Source organism: Dreissena polymorpha, chromosome 1 (assembly GCF_020536995.1).
Source record: "Dreissena polymorpha isolate Duluth1 chromosome 1, UMN_Dpol_1.0, whole genome shotgun sequence".
NCBI classification, from domain to species: Eukaryota; Metazoa; Mollusca; class Bivalvia; order Myida; family Dreissenidae; genus Dreissena; species Dreissena polymorpha.
Window position 1 is genome coordinate 44,929,985 of NC_068355.1, and position 21,221 is coordinate 44,951,205.

Genomic DNA, 21,221 nt, shown 5'->3' on the forward strand with positions numbered 1-21,221 from the left:
GTGACCTTGACTTATGAGGTATCAATGCCAATATCAGTGTCTTGTTTCAGCGGTATAAAACAACTACACCAAATTCAATAATTAAGTTGCAATAAGAAATTTGGTTTACAACAAAAGAGACTGACCGACGTGAAAGCTTAATGGACCAATTTCTTAGATAGTTTGCAAGTTGACAATCTTACCAGGGACAGTAAGTCAACTAAAATAAATATAAAATAAAAATGCTTTAACTCTTTCAGTGCGGGAACCGAATTCTGAAGGCCTTTGCAAACAGTTTGGATCTAGATTAGATGACACAGAACGTGTCGTCTCATCAGGATCCAAACTGTTTGCTATTCTGATAGTATTCTTTGAAAAAAATCGATGGAAATGCTAATTTTAGAAATTCAGCAGACGACATTTTAGCAGACGACAAATTTCCCAGGATGTAAAGGGTTGACATTATAACATTTGGAGACAAATGTACAAGACAGAAAATTTGTATTAATTTTATAATTTACCAAAAATCACTATTATTAATACTTTATTATATTGTTTTATTCAAAATGATAATGTTTCATAAATAAAAAGTTGATGATTTGTTGTTTTGCAATACATGACAGGGCTTTTTTTCTTGATTTGGGGAAACGGCATGGCCTTCAATTTTGGGAATTTTTTTTCAACAAAAATGAAAAAGGGGAACACATTTCCCAAAGTAAGCCTATTATGTGGAGAAAATTGCATGATTTTATATCGAAATTTCCTTAGGGAAGGGGCCTTTATAAGGCCCTTGTTACAGAAGGAAAACAAGCCCTGCATGACCATAATTCAACCTGATGCCTTTCAAAGATGTAGGGCTAATGCCACACCTTTTCAAACAAGACAGGCAGGAACAAAACCCACATAAATTTGGAAGGGGTTAGGGTACTTGTCTCTGATGGCCCAAACACAGCATGATGGAATAACTCTTCTGTTTCCTACTCCAAGCCTTCCATGTACCCACAGTATATATTGTCTGTAGGCAGCATGTCTATTGGCCTTGTGCGGGTCCTCTTCATCTGCATCATCCAGCAGAAGAATGTCCCTTTGCTGCAGTCTCGCGAGTTTCAGTACTGCAGGGTCCAGCACAAGAACTGTGAAGTCCTAAATTAACAACTTGACAATTAATTTCAAAATCATTATTGTGTCATGATTTGTCAACATACACTCATGCAATTGTTATTGGTCATTTGTAGCCATTTTTAACAAGGAAAAAACTGCTTATTAGATTGGCGAATGAGGGCGGGCTGGCTGGCTGGCTGGCGGGCGGGCGGAACACGCTTGTCCGGACCATAACTATGTCGTTCATTGTTAGATTTTAAAATCATTTGGCACATTTGTTCACCATCATTGGATGGTGTGTCGCGGGTAATTACGTCGATATCTCCAAGGTCAAGGTCACACTTTGAGTTCAAAGGTCAAAAATGGCCATAAATTAGCTTGCCCTGGCCATAACTATGTCATTCATTGTGAGATTTTAAAATCATTTGGCACATTTGTTCACCATCATGGGACGGTGTGTCGCACGAAAGAATCACGTCAATATCTCCAATGTCAAGGTCGCCACGACTAAAAATAGATTTAAAAAAAAAAACTTACAAAGGGGGTTAATTTTGTTTGTTCATTTCAAAAGTTCAGTTTGAGTTTTCTCCCTTTATCAGATTTTTTTTCACAATGAAAACCTGGTTTTGTGACAATTTTGTCCCTTGTTAGCTCATTATTTTATGAGAAAAAAATATATGAGCTATTGTCATCACCTGAGCGTTGGCGTCCTGTTAAGTTTTGTGTTTAGGTCCACTTTTCTCATATAGAATCAAAGCTATTGCATTTAATACTGGCTGGCATTTTGACAGAATTATGTGCCCTATTTATACAAAGAAAATTGAAATTTTTGTTAAGTTTTGTGTTTTGGTCCACTTTACTCATAAAGTATCATAGCTATTGCTTTCAGACTTGCAACACTCGCTAACTATCATAAGCGGACTGTGCATGACAAGTTTCATAACTCTGGTTGGCATTTGGACAGAATTATTGCCCTTTTTCAACTTAGTAACTTTGAATATTTGGCTAATTCTAAAGTATCAAGGCGATTGCTTTCAAACTTCAAATACTTTCATACTATCATGAGCGATCTGTACCTGGCAAGTTGACATAGAGGTCATGTTCTTTAATCATTACAACCTTTAGATAACATTTATCACTTACAGGCAGTAGAGAAAAGCAGTGTCTTGGCTCCCTTTCGCAGCATATTCGCTCTGCCTGGGTTGGCATTTCCCTGCATTTTCAGCACCCTCAGGTGGATGGCTACTGGCTTATGAAAGTCCAATATAAGACCAGGGTTCTCATCAAGGACCCCCAATATTATTTCCTCAAGCTGTTCTCTTGGCATGGTCTTCATGTCTTCCTAAAGAAAAGAAAAGAAACTGTAAGAAAATAAACAATAATGTTATAAATAGTAAATAAAATTGGAATATCATTTTTAAAACTAGAAATGCGTCCATTGAACACGGATGCCTTGCTGACTGCCATTGGTAGCAGAAATAGATCACACTTTCCTGATACCCTCCAGACAAAATCCAAGTGCCAGTATTAAAACTTTAAAATGGCACTTACTCAAAGAATACAATGTTGTTATATTATGTTTTTCTTGCACTAAACTTCTCTTAAATAAATTCGTATATCTTATGATGTGAAAAGTTAATATCAGTAATTTTTATGCCCCCCATCGAAGAAGAGGGGGTATATTGCTTTGCTCATGTCGGTCGGTCTGTCGGTCCGTCCACCAGGTGGTTGTCAGAAGATAACTCAAGAACGCTTGGGCCTAGGATCATGAAACTTCATAGGTACATTGATCATGAATCGCAGATGACCCCTATTGATTTTGAGGTCACTAGGTCAAAGGTCAAGGTCACGGTGACCCAAAATGGTTTTTGAATGATAACTCAAGAAGGCATACGCCTAGGATCATGAAACTTCATGGGTAGATTGATCATGACTCGCAGATGACCCCTATTGATTATGAGGTCACTAGGTCAAAGGTCAAGGTCACGGTGACCCGAAATAGTAAAATGGTTTCCCTATGATAACTCAAGAATGCATACGCCTAGGATCATGAAACTTCATGGGTAGATTGATCATGACTCGCAGATGACCCATATTGATTTTGAGGTCACTAGGTCAAAGGTCAAGGTCACGGTGACCCGAAATAGTAAAATGGTTTTCGGATGATAACTCAAGAACGCATATGCCTAGGATCATGAAACTTCACAGGTAGATTGATCATGACTCGCAGATGACCCCTATTGATTTTGAGGTCACAAGGTCAAAGGTCAAGGTCAAGGTCACGGTTACCCGAAATAGTAAAATGATTTTTGGATGATAACTCAAGAACACTTTTGCCTAGGATCATGACACTTCATAGGTACATTTATCGTGACTCACAGATGAACCCCTATTGATTTTAAGGTCACTAGGTCAAAGGTCAAGGTCACAGTGACAAAAAAACCTATTCACACAATGGCTGCCACTACAACGGACAGCCCATATGGGGGGCATGCATGTTTTACAAACAGCCCTTGTTTAACTAATTGCATTAGCAGAATGTTTATTAAAACTTACAATCAGTTATATTCCATGCCCGAATACACTACCACTGTTCAAGTTCCATATTGTTGCCATATACATGTAGCGTAGCACTGTGGTAATTGAAAGTTGCATAGTGTTTCGTCATTTTTGGGTTATAAATACCTTGTTTCTCTATACATGGTATTTGATTTAGACGAAACTAATAATTTGGTTATTTACGAGAAATATGATATAAGTTTTTCTTTTAAACTTTGATCTTACGGTGTGTGTTTATTGACGTTATTAATTATGTTAATACTTATTTTTGCATTTCATTAAGAATTATAACGTGTAGCCCTTTTGTTAACAGTGTTCAGCAAAATATTCGCGCCATAAGGCACGGAAAATTGTTTAAGTAACACTTTCATTTAAAGTGTAAATGTAATCGGTAGATTACGTCTAATTATTTGGACTAAATTATGCTATACTTATTTATTTTCTGTTTCAGGCTCCAATGCGGATAACTCGTGTTACTCGCGTTACTTTCCGAGCGTTGTACATACATTCACAATGCTTGATAAGCTGGAAATCGGAAATACATAACTGTTCTTTTTTTAGCTCATCTATTTTTTGAAAAAAAATTATGAGCTATTGTCATCACCTTGGCGTCGGCGTCCGGTTAAGTTTTGCGTTTATGTCCACTTTTCTCAGAAAGTATCAATGCTATTGCATTCAAACTTGGTAAACTTACTTACTGTCATGAGGGGACTGGGCAGGCAAAGTTAGATAACTCTGGCGTGCATTTTGACTGAATTATGTGCCCTTTTTATACTTAGAAAATTGAAAATTTTGGTTAAGTTTTGCGTTTAGGTCCACTTTTTTCAGAAAGTATCAATGCTATTGCATTCAAACTTGGTACACTTACTTACTATCATGAGGGGACTGGGCAGGAAAAGTGAGATAACTCTGGCGTGCATTTTGACAGAATTATGTGCCCTTTTTATACTTAGAAAATTAAAAAATTTGGTTAAGTTTTGTGGTTCGGTCCATTTTATTCCTTAAGTATCAAAGCTATTGCTTTCATACTTGCAACACTTACTAACTATCATAAGGGGACTGTGCAGGCAAAGTAATGTAACTCTGACTGGCATTTTGACAGAATTATGTGCCCTTTTTATACTTAGAAAATTGAAAATTTGGTTATGTTTTGTGTTTAGGTCCACTTTATTCCTACAGTATCAAAGTTATTGCTTTCATACTTGCAACACTTATTAACTATTGTAAGGGGACTGTGCAGGCAAAGTTATGTAACTCTGACTGGCATTTGGACGGAATTATGGGCCCTTTATACTTAGAAAATTAAAAGTTTGGTTAAGTTTTGTGTTTTGGTCCACTTTACCCCTAAAGTATCATAGATATTGCTTTCATACTTGGAACACTCGCAAACTATCATAAGGGTACAGTAAAAGGACAAGTTGCATAACTCTGGATGTCATTTTTACGGAATTATGGCCCTTTTTTGACTTAGTAACTTTGAATATGTGGTTAAATTTTGTGTTTCGATCCACTTTACTTCTTAAGTATCAAGGCTATTGCTTTCAAACTTAAAATACTTTCATGCTATCATGAGGTTACTGTACCTGGCAAGTTGAATTTTACCTTGACCTTTGAATGACCTTGACTCTCAAGGTCAAATTATGAAATTATGCTAAAATTGCCATAACTTCTTTATTTACGATTAGATTTGATTGATACTTTGACAAAACTACTCTTACCTGACATACCACCAATAGACTCCACCCAAACCATCGCCCGTGCCCCCCCTTCCCCAACCCGAATCCCCCCCCCCTTTTTTTTTTTTTTTTTTTTTAAGATCATCTCACAAATGACCACCACACCCTCACACTATAACCCCCCCCCACCCCACCTCTTCCCCAATTTTTTTTCCTTTTTTTTGCATTTTTGGAAGATAATGTAATAAATGTCCACACCCCCACATAATGCACCCCTCTTCACTCCACCCCTCCCTCCTTTGTGATTGAAAATGAGAGTCCCTTCACCTTTAAAAAGAAAATATATGAGCGGTCTGCACCCGCAAGGCGGTGCTCTTGTTAAGTACATGTTATTATGACATCGTGTTATATAATATGTTGTTATTACATCATTGCCTATATATTAAAGCCATTAAACATTGTGTTTGTTTTGCTGGAAAAAAAACGAGTATATCAACGTACAGTCCACTCTCATTATCTCGAAGTCGGCGGGAAGAATAAAAAATATCGAGATAACGAGAGTTCGAGATATCCGATAAGGCGTTTTCAAAGAAAAAATCAGACGAACATTAACCTTGTTTTTTACATCTTAATACCTGCTAAGTGGTCTAACTGAAGCCGTCACTGTGTGGCATAATACTCTCTACCTGATATATACGCGTTTTTACGAGGCACGATTAATTTTGCTATTTAAATGCTTAAAATGACGTTTTAAGCATTACAGAATTGCATGAACACATGCGGTTATAATTTTTCTAAACTGTCGAGTAAACATCCGGTAATGTTGCTATTTAAAGTTATGATGCAATTGACGTCCAATCAAGACGAGGGTTTTCCATCTGAACGTGCGTAAATCACGTTCCGGAATACTGAACTGTACATATACAGTTTGTAGTTTGAAATGCAAAGTTAAATCGATTATTAGTCAATGATCAAATAAAAATGAAAAGCAATTTTGAGTCTTGTCTTAATTATCTTTATTACTCAATATCCCCAGAGTGACAGTTAAAGTGACAGGCCTTACTCAAGTGTTAATGGCTAACGAAATAACACACGTGTGATCATTGATGCAATTAACGGATCAATTTCCCACCGCACAGTATCGGGAGCAGCCGGGCGAAGCGGGACGGTGAAGCATCAAAGACAAAATTTCTCACCTTTTGCCGACACTGGAACAGTTATTCGCACTTCGAGATAAACCACAGTAAATACATGTAAAATCGGGACTCGGGACAAAATTTTATATCGACATATCAAATTATTCGACATAACGAAAATCAAGATATGCGATGTTTATTTATATAGATAAAGAAGGAAAAACGTTGGGACATTGAGCTTACTTCGACTTGAGAATATCGAGATATCCGATGTCAAGATAACGAGGGCGGACTGTAGCATTAAGCCTTCGCAGAGTTCATTAAATATGATGATGTATAATGTACATGCATTTCTCTGGGTTTTCACACCCAAAACAAAAAAAACCTCAACATTTGATTATTTATTGTGTACTGTCCAGCAGGTGATAGTGTTTGTTCTAGTGTCTAATTGGCACTCTTTGTACGTGTTCAAACTGTGAAAAGATGTAACAATCACAGAAACAACATGATGGCGCTGCCAATAAAGTGCGAGAATGGATCAAAGGGCATTGACAAAAAATCACAGTTTGTATATATTTTTCGGCGTTTGCTCAGATGGTCTCTCACAACAAAAAAACTATACAAGTCAAGGTATTATGTTTTACTTCTATCAGTTACAATACGGATACGGCGTGTTTGATATGACTTTAAAAGAAATATCAAATTGTTGGCGATATAACTGTTTTAAAAATACCAAAGAATCTTTTAACCAAAATCTACAGAATTCAATGTTCTCTGTGCTACGCAGTTTGTATATAAAAAATCAATACTTGCACACTCAATACCTTGACCTTGTACATTGCCGCATAATTTTCGCGCTCTTTTGTCGGGAAATATACATGATGGCTATATTGGAAGCATTTGTAAACGTCGTGTTAACATTAACACATCGGAAGTGTGCTTCGGATTATAAATTATTATTCTCATTTGGGAATTTAACGGAACATTTATACTTATGGTACAGTAGACTCTCTGTAAACCGGACGGTCTCGGGACCGGCCTGATCGTCCGGTTTTCAGAGAGTTCCGGTTTACCAAGAGTTTTCATATTGCCGAAATATACATGGTATGCATTGTGTACAGAATCACATTAAAATAAAACAAACTATATACATTTACATGTACCATGTGATAACTGTACGCAGGTACTGATGATGTTAATTGCATTCTTAAAAAAATGTGTTTTTAATCGATTAAAAGCAAAAAAAATCCATACCGACTTGTTTTGATAAATCCCAAAGTAAGCGTGGTGCTTTATACATGTACGTACGTGGCATTTGTCATATAGGCGAGTGACGACACAAATAAGATTGTTGTAGATACACGATTTACTATTCAATACATACATGTACCACATTTCAAAAAACATACACACAAGCAAAAAACAGAGTCATAATTATTTTTTTAGATATTCATAATCTCAAAATCTTCTGGTAGACAATCTTGTTCTTCAAGATGTCGCCGACCGTTGACTTCCCGATCTTGAAGCGCTCGCCGAGTGCCTTCAGAGATGGTTTTGGTTGAGCAGTTGATTCCGTGAAGAGCTTTATCTTATCCTCTTATGTAAAGTACCGAGAAGATCACAAGAAAGTGATCGTCGCAACAGCATGCATTAATGTTTCAATTAAATTGTTTATCATAGGCGATAATAAATAATTAATAAAACGATCGAGTCAATCACTTTTTGGTGTTACCGCACGTCTATTATAGACATTCACAGTTTGTTTTACATTACTTAATCGGACTCCCATAGCGCGGTAACGACTTGACACCTTTATGGTATGTTTAATCCGATTATCGACAATTGCGCGAGCAAAATGTGTGACACCGCACTCGCTGTGCTGACTAGGTATTGTTATTTTCACGCCTCGGGCATCTTGAGAATTTAGACCGTCCGGTATACTCAATGTATTTTACGTTGAAAATGACCAAATTTACGGAGATACCCGTCCGGTTTCCAGTTTTCAGAGAGTTCGGTTTATTCAACATTTTTTAACAAAGAAATAGAAGGAGAAAATACAGGACTGGCCCGACCGTCCGGAATCGGGAGAGTTCCGGTATTCAGAGAGTCCGGTATTGGCAGAGTCTACTGTATAATTGTTTTGAATTGTATATTAATTTGTTACAACACTTTACGTGTCGAAAAAATGTTTTGATAATATGCATTAATAGCACAATTTCCAGGAGGAAAACGTTTTTACATGAAGGCGTATGACACAATAAAACGTTTTTTTGTAAGATCGTATTACATTTGATCTAAATTTAAATACGCTCGTCCAAGGAAAGCTGTGTTCCACATTATGCACTGTACTCTTTACACTTCTGAAAAATGGCGTAGTCATATTGTTGTGTTAATGAAATTCTCAAACATATTACCGACATTAATGTTTAAGATTATTTTTCGTAAGTGATGTTGCAATTATGTTGGATTATTTGAAAGTTGTGAACATTAGAAAAGCGTTATGTATACAGTTATAGATACGATTCGGTTTATATGCATGAAGTGGCGAATCATCGATGTCACCGATATCCACTGCGATCGAGGCGAATTGCGGCGAATGGCAGCTAATCACCACAACATTGAGGGGATTTAGCGCGAAGATTATCTTGCTCTTGCGCGACGTCCGAGTGACGAGTCACGTGAAATCGCAGTGATTTTACACCCAAAAAGCAAAATGCCCGCCTTGACTCCGCGAATTAGGCAAAAATCACGGGTCGCGTAGTGTAAATGTACTGATTTTGCTCAAATAAAATAATTATGAATGAAACAAGTATGTTTTCGTGTCCAGTAACATCATGGAGACTAGAGTAGGACAACTCTTGCCACTACATAAAAAACATAAAAAACGTACTGCGTTAATGCAGATGTTTAGAAAGAAGCTGAAGTTGGTTCATTTTACAAAATACTGTTTTTCATTTTGCTTTTTTTAGCTCACCTGATTGTTCAGGTGAGCTTTTCTGACCGGTCTTTGTCAGCGTATGTCCGTCTGTGCTCGTAAACACTCTAGAGGCCACATTTCTTGTCCCATCTTCATGAAACTTGGTCAAAAGCTTAGCCTCAATAAAATCTCGGCCGAGTTCGAAACTGGGTTGTGCCAGGTCAAAAATTAGGTCACTAGGTAAAAAAAAAGAAAAACCTTGTTAACACTGTAGAAGTCACATTTTATGCCCAATCTTCATGTAACTTTGTCAAAATGTTTGCCATGATGATATGTTGGTCGAGTTCAAAAGTGGTTCCGGTCCGTTGAAAACATGGCCCCCAGTGAGCGGGGCAGTTTTCCTTATTTGGCTATAGAGAAACCTTGTAAACACTCTAGAAGTCACAATTTTTGCCCAATCATCATGAAAGTTGGTCAAAACATTGGTTTTATTGATATCTCCGACAAGTTTGAAAATGGTCCAGATCTGTGAAAAAACATGGCCGCCCGTGGGCGCGGCATTTTTCTCTATATGTTTATAGTGAAAACATGTGAACACTCTTGAAGTCACATTTTTGGCCTAATTTTCATGAAATTTGGTCAGAACATTTGTTTCTTTGATATGAGAGTTGAGTTCGAAAATGGTTCTGGTCAGTTGAAAAACATGACTGCCAGTGGGGGGGGGGGGGGGGGTTTCCTTATTTGACTGTAGAGAAACCATGTAAACACTCTAGAAGTCACAATTTTTGCCCAATCATCATGAAGGTTGGTCAAAACATTGGTTTTATTGATATCTCGGACGAGTGCGAAAATGGTTCAGATCGGTGAAAAAACATGGCCACCAGTGGGTGGGGCATTTTTCTCTATATGTATATAGTGAAAACCTGTTAATACTCTAGAAGTCACATTTTTGGCCCAATTTCATGAACTTTGGTCAGAACTTTTGTTGCCTTGTTATGAGAGTTGAGTTCGAAAATGGTTCGGGTCAGTTGAAAAACATGCCCCGGGGGGGGGGGGGGGGGCAGTTTTCTTATATTTATGTAGTAAAAAAAAGCTTGTGAACACTCTAGAAATCACATTTTTTGCCCAATCATCATGTAACTTGGTACAAAGATTGGTTTTATATATATCACATAATTAATGCCATAATTATTGCCCTTAGACTGTCCAAATGTTCATTATATTATACAAAATCCTTGTAAACACTCTAGAGGTCACAATTTGGTTTCAGATTTTATGAATCTTGGTCATAATATATATTTTTGTAAGCAAAGTTTGATGTTTGGTAAGGGGGGGGGGGTCAACTAAAAATATAGATCACAAGGTCAAATCTTACAAAAACAAAAACACTCCATGTGCCAGAGTTTTGGTTCAATAATGATGAAACTTGACCAGGATGTTTGTCTGGACAATATCTAGGTCAAGTTTGACGTTTGGTAAAGATTGAATGAACGGACTCCTCTCAGGTGAGCGAACTAGGGCCATCTTGGCCCTCTTGTCAAACATTGTGTCCAGCGTTACATCATTGACTTTTAACCAATATAAATTGTCTGTTTTTGCAAAATGCCTTAACAATATTTTTTTTCAATTTATTAAATTGTAGGACTTTCCACAAACTCAGCACTGAACTAAAATTTTGTGGTAAACACACCAGCTTAAAATTCACAAAATGTTGGACAACAAGCTATTTATGATGTAACCAAAAAGTGCTGGAAGGAAAAGCCGGGCTTACTTCATTTAAAAGAGTTGCTTCATTAACAAGGGATTATGGCCATGAGCCCACACATTAATGTTCATTTAAATGGTTATAGCCCAGTGTTTTTTTATGGCAATTTCGGGGCCGATATTCGGCCCCATTCCGCTCAAAAAAGAGTATATATTTTCCCCCTATTTTGTAAAAAAAATCCTCTCCAGATGTAAAAAAAATAAAATATTTTTGTTTTAGAAAGAACTGTTTCATAATCATGATAAATATATCTCAAATTTATTTCATAAATACCTAACAAAGTATATAACTATAATTTATATGATTTTTAATTATTATAAAGTGTTATATTAAATTAGATTAGATTTTCCCAAATCAGTGAACTTTTAACATGAATTGCATTTGTCTCCCAAAAAGGCCAGGAAAAGGCCTGATGTATCTATATTGTGTCAATATTTGTCGATAAAAACATTCCAATTTGGTCCATTTTATTGATAAAAAATGCTCAAATTTGCCATTTAAATCGATTTAAAAAACTCAATTTGACTCAAAATGGCTAAGAAAACTGAGACTTTGCTCTGCCTCACACAGAATTACCCTATAAGATCGTGCACCGATTTTAATGACGTCATAGCAAGGCCCTGGGATGTGTTTATAATAACCGATATATGTTTTTGTGAATATATGTTTATTTGTTTTAATTATGTGTTGTTTTAGATGAATTTCTTGAATAAACTGTATTGAACGGAATGGTTTTAACCAAACTGGTCTTCATAGAAACAAATGAACTGTGATAACTGTATTCAGAGGTCTAGATAAAGTGTATTTACTCACAGAAAATAGCTAAATAAAATTCTATTCATAAAAGGGGCATAAAAAGCTGTCACCCCTTCTAATGACAGTTGTTTTGTGACAAAATCCCAAATGGACGCAGTGAGAACATTTATCACAATAGGCACAGATCAGGATCTGAACGTTATGGTCTCATGTCATCATTTGGGGTAAAATTTTCCCTGTTTTAGTTCTGCTGTGTTTGTCCGACAGTGACGCCTAAATTGAAAAGAAAAGAATAGTATATTTTTTACTTAAGCATGTGAAGCTCATCGTCGTTAACATGCATAGAAATAATTAACAGCATGCATTGAAGTACACACAAAAAATTGAAATTGATGTAATTAAAAAAAAAATATATATATAACTATTGCATGAGTGCCAACTTGTGCATCAATGCTGACTTCTAATTATTTGTTAGACTTTTTCAATCTCTACAATATAGCTTAAGGAGATATTAAGTGCCAAGATTTAACATTAATTAATATACATGTATAAAGGCAATAAAAATGTGGCTTTATTGTATACACAATATCCATAATAAAAATAATTTATGCCACTTTAATTTTTACTAGGCATAAAACTTGGAATCTTAAAAATTGGAAAATACTTGTCTTAAGTAAACATTTATCAACAAGAAATTGTATTTAAAGAATGAATGTTAATTGTATTTGTTTCAGCTGTTGGGTCCTCCACTGGTGTGATTGGTCAAGTACAGGTCATAGAGACTGAAAATGGACCAATGACAGTTATCTTTATGGAGGAGGGGGCAGAGTCCTCTGATTTCTCCACACAAACTGCTCAGCAAATGGGCCTTCTGTCTGGAGACGACAATGTGCAGTACCAGTTCATTCAGGACGGAGAGAACTACACAACTCAGGTGTACGAGGCTGGTCAGGAGAGCGTCTTGACTACATCCACGGATTCCTTGCTGACGGGGATGGATGTTACACAGCAGCAAATTACAGATCAAACGCAGTTCGCTGTGTCGGATACTGACACATACTACATTACAGAAACTGGAGAGATAGTGAAAATTGAAGGTTCTCTGCTGGACTATGGTGAGGGGCAGCAGGGCTTTATCCAGTCAAATCAGGCATTTGAAACGCAGACCATTATGTCAGCTGATGCATCTCTGGTCACTCGAATTCCCACTGTGGTCTCTGAGTCGACTGTTGTAACTTCTCAAACAACAATCCCAGATTCATCCAACATTTCAGGTGTGTTTGAAGACCAGACAGTTCTGCCTGACACTCAGACTGTTTTGCCAGATACAACAGTTCACACAGGAGCACAGGATAACTTTGAATTCACAGCAGTCAAAGTTCCTGCAGTACAAATTCAGACTGCCAGTACTTTTACATCGACAGGCGGCAAATCACTTCTGTCTACAGGCATCAAGCAACCGCCCATGGCATTTACCAATACTGTTGTTCAAAATCCAACTGGAGCAACAAGGACAGTCCAGGTGCAGAGACCCGGCCAGCAGTCGACATCCTATCCAAAACAAAGTCCGATTCAAAGTGGGGGGGGCTTCACAAGCTACATTAATCCTACCCATTTGACTCAGAAAATTAAAACACAACCAATTACCTACCAAATTCATAGCAAGCCAATTCAAAATACTGTCACTGTAAAACCGAAGGAAGTCACAATTCAAACTGCATACAAACCAACAACATACCAACAATCAGTTCAACCGTCGAGTGTACAGACTATCCTTTCAAGCCCAGTTATTACGTCAAACAAAAGTGTCAATACCCAGACAAAATATTCAGCAAAGGTGTCATCGACAACATTGCAGCCTGCCGTGATTAAGAAAATAGCTGTTCCCCCAAGTCAGCAAATTGGAACTCCAGCAATTAACAGACTTGTGAAAGTTCCAGCTAAGCAGAACAAGTTAAACCAGATCTCTGTTACTCAGCAGCGTGACAGAGAAGTCAAACATGCGTCTGATATGCTCTCAAATGTCATCCATGCTGTGGACTTTAACCTGCCTGGTGCAAAGTCCATACCTGCTGCCTCACCCATATTGAAGCCAGCTGTTGTCTCTAAAGCCACTACAAGTATGGCTAGTGTTCCATTTTCCACTTCGGCTGTAAGAAATAGTGGACCAGTCACCACATCAGTGTCAGACCTGGACATGTTGTCCATGGTTACTCAGGCTTTAAATTCGGGGTCGCTAGATCAGCTGACTGGATCCCTGGACATTACAAACATGGCGAGAACCACTGTTCAGCAAACTGTAACTTCCCACCTGGAGACACCATTGTTGAATCATATGGGGAAGGATACTGCAAGAATGGCCGATACTTCCACAATGGATATGGATGATTTGGATTCCTCACTGGCAATGGATACCCACCAAGATGTTCCCAGCCCTACTGCCATATCCACCACATTTAAGCATACAGAACAGACAGTGTCTGGAGCACATGCCAATGTGAGTGAATTGTTTGTTGTATTGGTTTCTTAAAATGGTTATCTTATTGTCCTACGTTTTATTTCTATAGTAGAATAGTAAATGTTTTGAAATCTATTTAGATACATGTATATAATATCTAATGAAAGAATTAAATTGTACATTTTTCGTATAATCTTTCATTTGCTTTAAAGTGGGATAGTTGTCAATGGCATGTTCATATAGTATGTAAACAGCTAAGCTTGCGAGAGAAAGTGAGAGTTTGTTAACTCTTAAAGTGCTGGAACCAAATTTTGAAGGTCTTGCAAACAGTTTGGATCTAGATGAGACACCACAGAACGTGGCGTCTCATCAGGATCCAAACTGTTTGCTATTCTGATAGTATTTTTTGAAAAAAATCTAAGAAAATGCTAATTTTAGAAATTCAGCAGACAACATTTTAGCAGATGACAAATTTCCCAGCATTCAAAGGGTTAATGGAGATCTGTAAATAATAAAATCCCGCCTGTTTCAGGGTGCAGACGTGGAGCCCCCAGCACTTCCTGACAGCACGGGATCTGAGCAGGCCAGCCCTAGTAAGACTGATGTCAATGACAAGGTTACAGCTAGTGAGACAGCCAGTGCCATCAAGCCTGTCACTGCAAGTTCCACAGTGGAGAAACCCAAGATGAAGAGTATCGAGTATGTGCATTCAGTATTTACTGATTAAGAATATATTGAGCTACAAGATTGCCTTCAGTGTTAATGAACATCAAAGTAAGCCCTTCAGTTACATTATAACAAAGTGCAGCAAAATTCCAAGTAACGGGGTTATATGTATCTTTAAGGAAAAAAAATACTTTTGCTATCAGTTGAGTTGCTTGTCATGACTCTTGGTCTTAAAGACTTTCATTGTTGACAGCCAAATATTTCAAACCTGACCAGAGCACAATGTGGTTATGGTGAGCTTTTGTGATGACCTTTTTTCCATGGTTCTTTGTGTGTTGTGTTTTGCCAACATTTACACTGTTGAAGTAGCAATTTTTGTCCAATCTTCCTCAAACTTGATCAGAGCATTTGTTCTTATGAAGTCCCTGCCGAATTTCAAAATGGCTCTGGTTTGTTGAAAAATACATCTGCCAGAGGTCGGGGTAGTTTTCTTTGAATGGCAAATGTATACATACTAAAAGTCTTCTTTTTTATCCAATGTTTGGTCTGAATATTTGTCCTTGTGATAGCTCTACAGAGTTTGAAACTGGGTCAAGTGAGGTTAAAGGTACCATCAACCACGACGATGAAGAAAAGAAAAGTTATAAAGTACAGTAATTTGTTACAATTATTAGTTTACATTGATTAAAATATCAGGACTGGTGTATTACATTACTTGAAAAAAGTTGTAAAGTTTTTATATTTTCAGTACATTCAGTAATAAATTTTACTGGGTACTGGTTCCAGGTAACTACCAGTTAACGCCAGTAGATTGATCATCATCATCACATACTAAACCCAGGAATGCAAATTGTGCATACGTAGTGAATTGTATTTATTATATATAAAATGATCAATCTACTTTGGTTATTTATTGTGTGTATATGGTTATGTCACCTATTTTCGCCAAAAGTTTGACTTCTTCTTTCGATTTCACATTGCAAAATTTTATTACCGAATATAATGAAAATATGAACTTTTTTCAAGTAATGTAATATACCAGTTGAGATATTTTAATCAATATAAACTAATAATTGTAAAAAAAATAAGATATTTAAAACTTTTCTTTTCTTCGTTGTCATGGTTAGACGGTACCTTTAAAACCTAGGTCATTTGGTTGATTTAAAGAATAAGCTTGTTCAGGCTCTAGAAGTAGCGTTTTAAGTCAAATCTTCCTGAAACTCTGTCAGAACATTTGTTCTACCGGTAAAGATACCTCAGCTGAATAAGGAAATAAAAATGTGAAAAAACAACATTTTTAATTATCATGTACTTTTATTATCCTCAAATCCACTTTCTGAGAATAGTTAAGTTCCTTTGGGTCTCGTGTCTTATCAGCGATTTGTTTTTGTCCTATTGGGAAAATTACCCGTACCGGTCCAATTGGGAAAAATTGAGTAGTGAAAACCTCAAAATTTGGAAAAATTGAGTTGTGAAAACCTTGAAATTGTGAAAAACCCTTGTGAAATCTTCAAATTGGGAAATAATTGTATTTGATTTTTTGCTAACAAATAACTTAAAATTGAGAATAACTGATGTCAAGTTGTTAATATTATATTAACTAAGGTTCCAGCGAAAGAGCTGCATAAGTAAATTAATTAAAGTTCATTTAAAAAAAAAAAAACCTTCATTTGGGAAATATGTAATTTTCCCCAGATTGGGAAAGTGCTTTTTCTGGTACTATACAAAGAAGGTAAAAAATCGCTGCTTAAGGCACATTGCCTTCATGTTTCCTTTATGAATAAAACATTTGTATATTTTTTTTTCTTCAGTGTTCCTGACTCAGATGTTACCATTGAGCTGTATGCAGATGGTACCCTGGTGACTAAGGACCGTGCCGGAACCAATTATTCAAAGGTACTAAAGGAAGATCTAGGATCTGGGCCCGTATTCACCAAACAAATCCTAGAATTAAGTCTAAGAATAAAGGAAATTCTTTAAATTGGAATATTTATTAATTGCTTTAATTTTCACTCAAACTTGGTATTTACCACCTATATCTACAGCTTTCTGCGCGTAGAACATTTTTCAAATGAAATAATCACCAGTGGAAGCCTGCATAGATTCAAACGCTGGACCTATCTTTCTTGGTTCTAAGTATATTCTTTAATGTTAAGTCTAAGAATTGGTTGGTGAATACGGGCCCAGGAAAGGTTCAGGGTGCTTCTCAAAAGGGGTAGGACAGAATACAGATATATGATATTTGATCAAATGTAATAGCTTTAACGAATGTGTTGGTCAAACTCTTGTTATTAAGGCTTTAAACCAAGGGCTTATAATTTGTCATTATACCCCCCCACAAACAAAGTTTTGGGGGGTATATAGAAGTGAACTTGTCTGTCAGTCTGTCTGTCTCTAATTCAAGTAGTTTTCATCCGATCTTCTCCAAACTTGGTCAGAAATTGTATCTAAACTTGGTCAGAAATTGTATCTCATATCTAGGACAAGTTGGAACATGGGCCTTGCCGGGTCTAAAACAAGGGGTCACTTTGTGCGCAGGCCTTGAAGTTGACGGTCGGGCGAGTAAAGTTTGTTAAATACTCGACCGACCAGGCTAGTGCTGTTTTTCAAGTTTAGAAATATAAATTCAGTTTCAGAACACCTGCCACATCGATAGAAATTGCTAACAATTTTTTGAACGAACAAAAAATAGGTTTAGTACACAAAGAAACTGCACTTTCGTTTTGACAATGAAAAATGACGTCACGGGCACAGTAAAAATAATTCTCGAAATCGGCTGCGCTCTTTTCTTAGGTGTCAGTGCTCTTAGCTATTCAATTAAGAGTGAAAAAAACAGTTCAATATATCGGTCATTCTGTGAAGAATAAAATTTCATTTTGATGTCAATATCAATTAAAAAAATACTACATAACTGGTTAATTATAAAACTTCTTATATTTAACTAAAAAATAAACAGATTTTTTTATATATTAATAAACAGAATGATTCGTGATCAGATGCCTTAGCCAAAAGTTACCATATTGTAACAATTTGTCAATCAAGCGTGTATTTCAGTAATAGTTCGTCTGAAATATTAAAATTCAGCATGGAAAAGGGTTCTATTTTAAAATATCTGCAAGGTGGTGGAGACAGGGAACAGAAAGAAAGGTCATCAAAACGAGAAGCGAAAAGTATTGAGGAAAGGAAACAGGTGCATTATATATTTATTATGCCCCCCTTCGAAGAAGAGGGGGTATATTGCTTTGCTCATGTCGGTCGGTCGGTCCGTCCGTCCACCAGGTGGTTGTCAGACGATAACTCAAGAACGCTTGGGCCTAGGATCATGAAACTTCATAGGTACATTGATCATGACTTGCAGATGACCCCTATAGATTTTGAGGTCACTAGGTCAAAGGTCAAGGTCACGGTGACCCGAAATAGTAAAATGGCTTCCGTATGATAACTCAAGAACGCATACGCCTAGGATCATGAAACTTCATGGGTAGATTGATCATGACTTGCAGATGACCTTGATAGATTTTGAGGTCACTAGGTCAAAGGTCAAGGTCACGGTGACCCGAAATAGTAAAATGGTTTCCGGATGATAACTCAAGAACGCATACGCCTAGGATCATGAAACTTCATGGGTAGATTGATCATGACTCGCAGATGACCCCTGTTGATTTTGAGGTCACTAGGTCAAAGGTCAAGGTCACAGTGACCTGAAATAGTAAAATGATTTTTGGATGATAATTCAAGAACGCATATGCCTAGGATCATTAAACTTTATAGGTAGATTGATCATGACTCGCAGATGACCCCTAATGATTTTCAGGTCACTAGGTCAAAGGTCAAGGTCACGGTGACCCGAAATAGTAAAATGATTTTCGGATGATAACTCAAGAACGCATATGCCTAGGATCATGAAACTTCATAGGTAGATTGATCATGACTCGCAGATGACCCCTATTGATTTTGAGATCACAAGGTCAAAAGTCAAGGTCACGGTGACTGGAAATAGTAAAATGATTTTCGGATGATAACTCAAGAACGCTTTTGCCTAGGATCATGACACTTCATAGGTACATTGATCGTGACTTGCAGATGACCCCTATTGATTTTCAGGTCACTAGGTCAAAGGTTAAGGTCACAGTGACAAAATTCGTATTCACACAATGGCTGCCAGTACAACGGACAGCCCATATGGGGGGCATGCATGTTTTACAAACAGCCCTTGTTCAAGTTATGCTTCAGGCAAACTAAAAGTATACAAACTGGCAAAAGGCAAAAAAAGCTAAAAATCTATAAGAGGTATGGTATGTTTCCTTTGCATTGCACTTCATAATGATATTTTTCAGTATAAAAAGTTCATAGACACTATAATTCACAGTTTTTTAGGTTATGCTTATCACAAAACTTGGAGATCAACTACACATATTATGTGCTAGTTAATACTTACTCGAAATCTGTCTTTCCTTGTTTGAATGACAGAAAGGGCAACTTCATCCCTATTTGGATCAGCTTCCCGAACAGATTTTTTTGCCTTTTCGGGAAGCCGGACCTTTGCCCTTTCCTCTGCCCCTTCCTCTGCCACGAGCTGAAACATTTTGTTATATTTTATAAAAATAATTGGATGAACATATTTCTTGATTTTGTGGTGTTTTCTTTTTCGTACCAATTGACATACGACTATGTATGTCCTATGTATTTAAAAGTACCTTAAATTTTCTTTGAATTTAAGTTTTCACCTACAAAAAAAACAAACTTAGTTGTATAGTAATTATTTTTTTACAAATGATGCATGTAGCAATAATAATTCACTGCTTTTGAATAAAGTTTGAAAAAGTCAAAAGGCATGTGTACAAAATATTTTGTTCACGAATTTCAGTATATTGTGAAAACCAGAAGTCGAAATGACCTGCCATTGCCAACTATAAGGGGTCCAAATGAAAATTCTTAGGGTCAAAACACTCAAGTAATTTTAAATGTGTTGTTTTCTGAATGTTTAATATTTTGTTATAGCTTATTTGTCATATTCATGGTTAAAACAATTTCAAAAAAGCATTATTTGTAGCAACAAAGATCATTTCTTGTCATTTTGGAAGTAAAATGATGTAAAGCTATTTTTGTGCAGGATTGAAAACGGAAAAAACTGTAGTTTACTTGCATCAAAACGCAGGTTTCTGCTTCCATTGAAATCCCTGTTATTGTCCATAAAATTGACAAAAAGGGACCACCGCCAAGTTTTTTTAAGCAGCTACCTATATATACCTGGTCATTTCTTGTCATTTTGGAAGTAAAATGATGTAAAGCTATTTTTGTGCAGGATTGAAAACGGAAAAAAACTGTAGTTTACTTGCATCAAAACGCAGGTTTCTGCTTCAATTGAAATCCCTGTTATTGTCCATAAAATTGACAAAAAGGGACCACCGCCAAGTTTTTTTAAGCAGCTACCTATATATACCTGGTCATTTCTTGTCATTTTGGAAGTAAAATGATGTAAAGCTATTTTTGTGCAGGATTGAAAACGGAAAAAAACTGTAGTTTACTTGCATCAAAACGCAGGTTTCTGCTTCAATTGAAATCCCTGTTATTGTCCATAAAATTGACAAAAAGGGACCACCGCCAAGTTTTTTTAAGCAGCTACCTATATATACCTGGTCGAATTGGGCTCTCTGTGGCACTGTGCTTGGGGATGGTTTTCTTTGGGAGGCTCTCCTTTTTCCTAGACGCACAGGACTGTCAAAAATGCTGTTTGAGCTTGATGATGACGTCTAAAGTGAATATTGAAAGATACCACATTTTAATGCTATTTGAATCAGGTGACCAAACTTTGTGGCACTTGTATTTGTAGAATGCATGCTTCGTCTGACAGCTTTTCTAGTTGTACATGTTCATACTTTTTCAAAACAGATATTTAATTGCACCAAATTCATGAAACCATATTTATTAATTACCAACTTGCTCTACTTTACAGGTATATAAACGATTTATACAACCGCTAAATTTGACGATGCCTATGAAGAAGCATTTTTCTAGACATAACAGTTTTTTTATGCCCCCCTTCGAAGAAGAGGGGGTATATTGCTTTGCTCATGTCGGTCTGTCGGTCGGTTGGTCTGTCTGTCGGTCCGTCCACCAGGTGGTTGTCAGACGATAACTCAAGAACGCTTAGGCCTAGGATCATGAAACTTCATAGGTACATTGATCATGACTCACAGATGACCCC

The 21,221-nt window shown here is 36.8% G+C and overlaps 2 protein-coding genes and 1 long non-coding RNA gene across 4 annotated transcripts in view; 2 read left to right on the top strand and 1 right to left on the bottom strand.

Moving 5' to 3' along the window:
• The window catches only part of LOC127865088 (streptococcal hemagglutinin-like), a 98,988-nt gene that overhangs the window by 46,535 nt on the left and 31,232 nt on the right, over positions 1-21,221 (top strand). For both annotated transcript variants that reach the window (XM_052404982.1, XM_052404983.1), the window contains exons 2-4: positions 12,624-14,386; positions 14,880-15,046; positions 16,825-16,909. In XM_052404982.1, coding sequence (XP_052260942.1) covers positions 12,686-14,386; positions 14,880-15,046; positions 16,825-16,909 — 1,953 coding nt within the window. In that variant the 5' untranslated portion in view covers positions 12,624-12,685. The remainder of the gene's footprint in view (positions 1-12,623; positions 14,387-14,879; positions 15,047-16,824; positions 16,910-21,221) is intronic.
• The window catches only part of LOC127865098 (uncharacterized), a 74,877-nt gene that overhangs the window by 29,134 nt on the left and 24,522 nt on the right, over positions 1-21,221 (top strand). The gene's annotated exons all lie outside the window — the stretch shown is intronic.
• On the bottom strand, positions 2,320-20,974 carry LOC127865135 (uncharacterized). The gene is made up of 3 exons (XR_008042508.1): positions 20,650-20,974; positions 19,452-19,589; positions 2,320-2,422 (listed from the first exon to the last, which is right to left on the bottom strand). It is a non-coding gene; the product is annotated as an uncharacterized LOC127865135 (long non-coding RNA).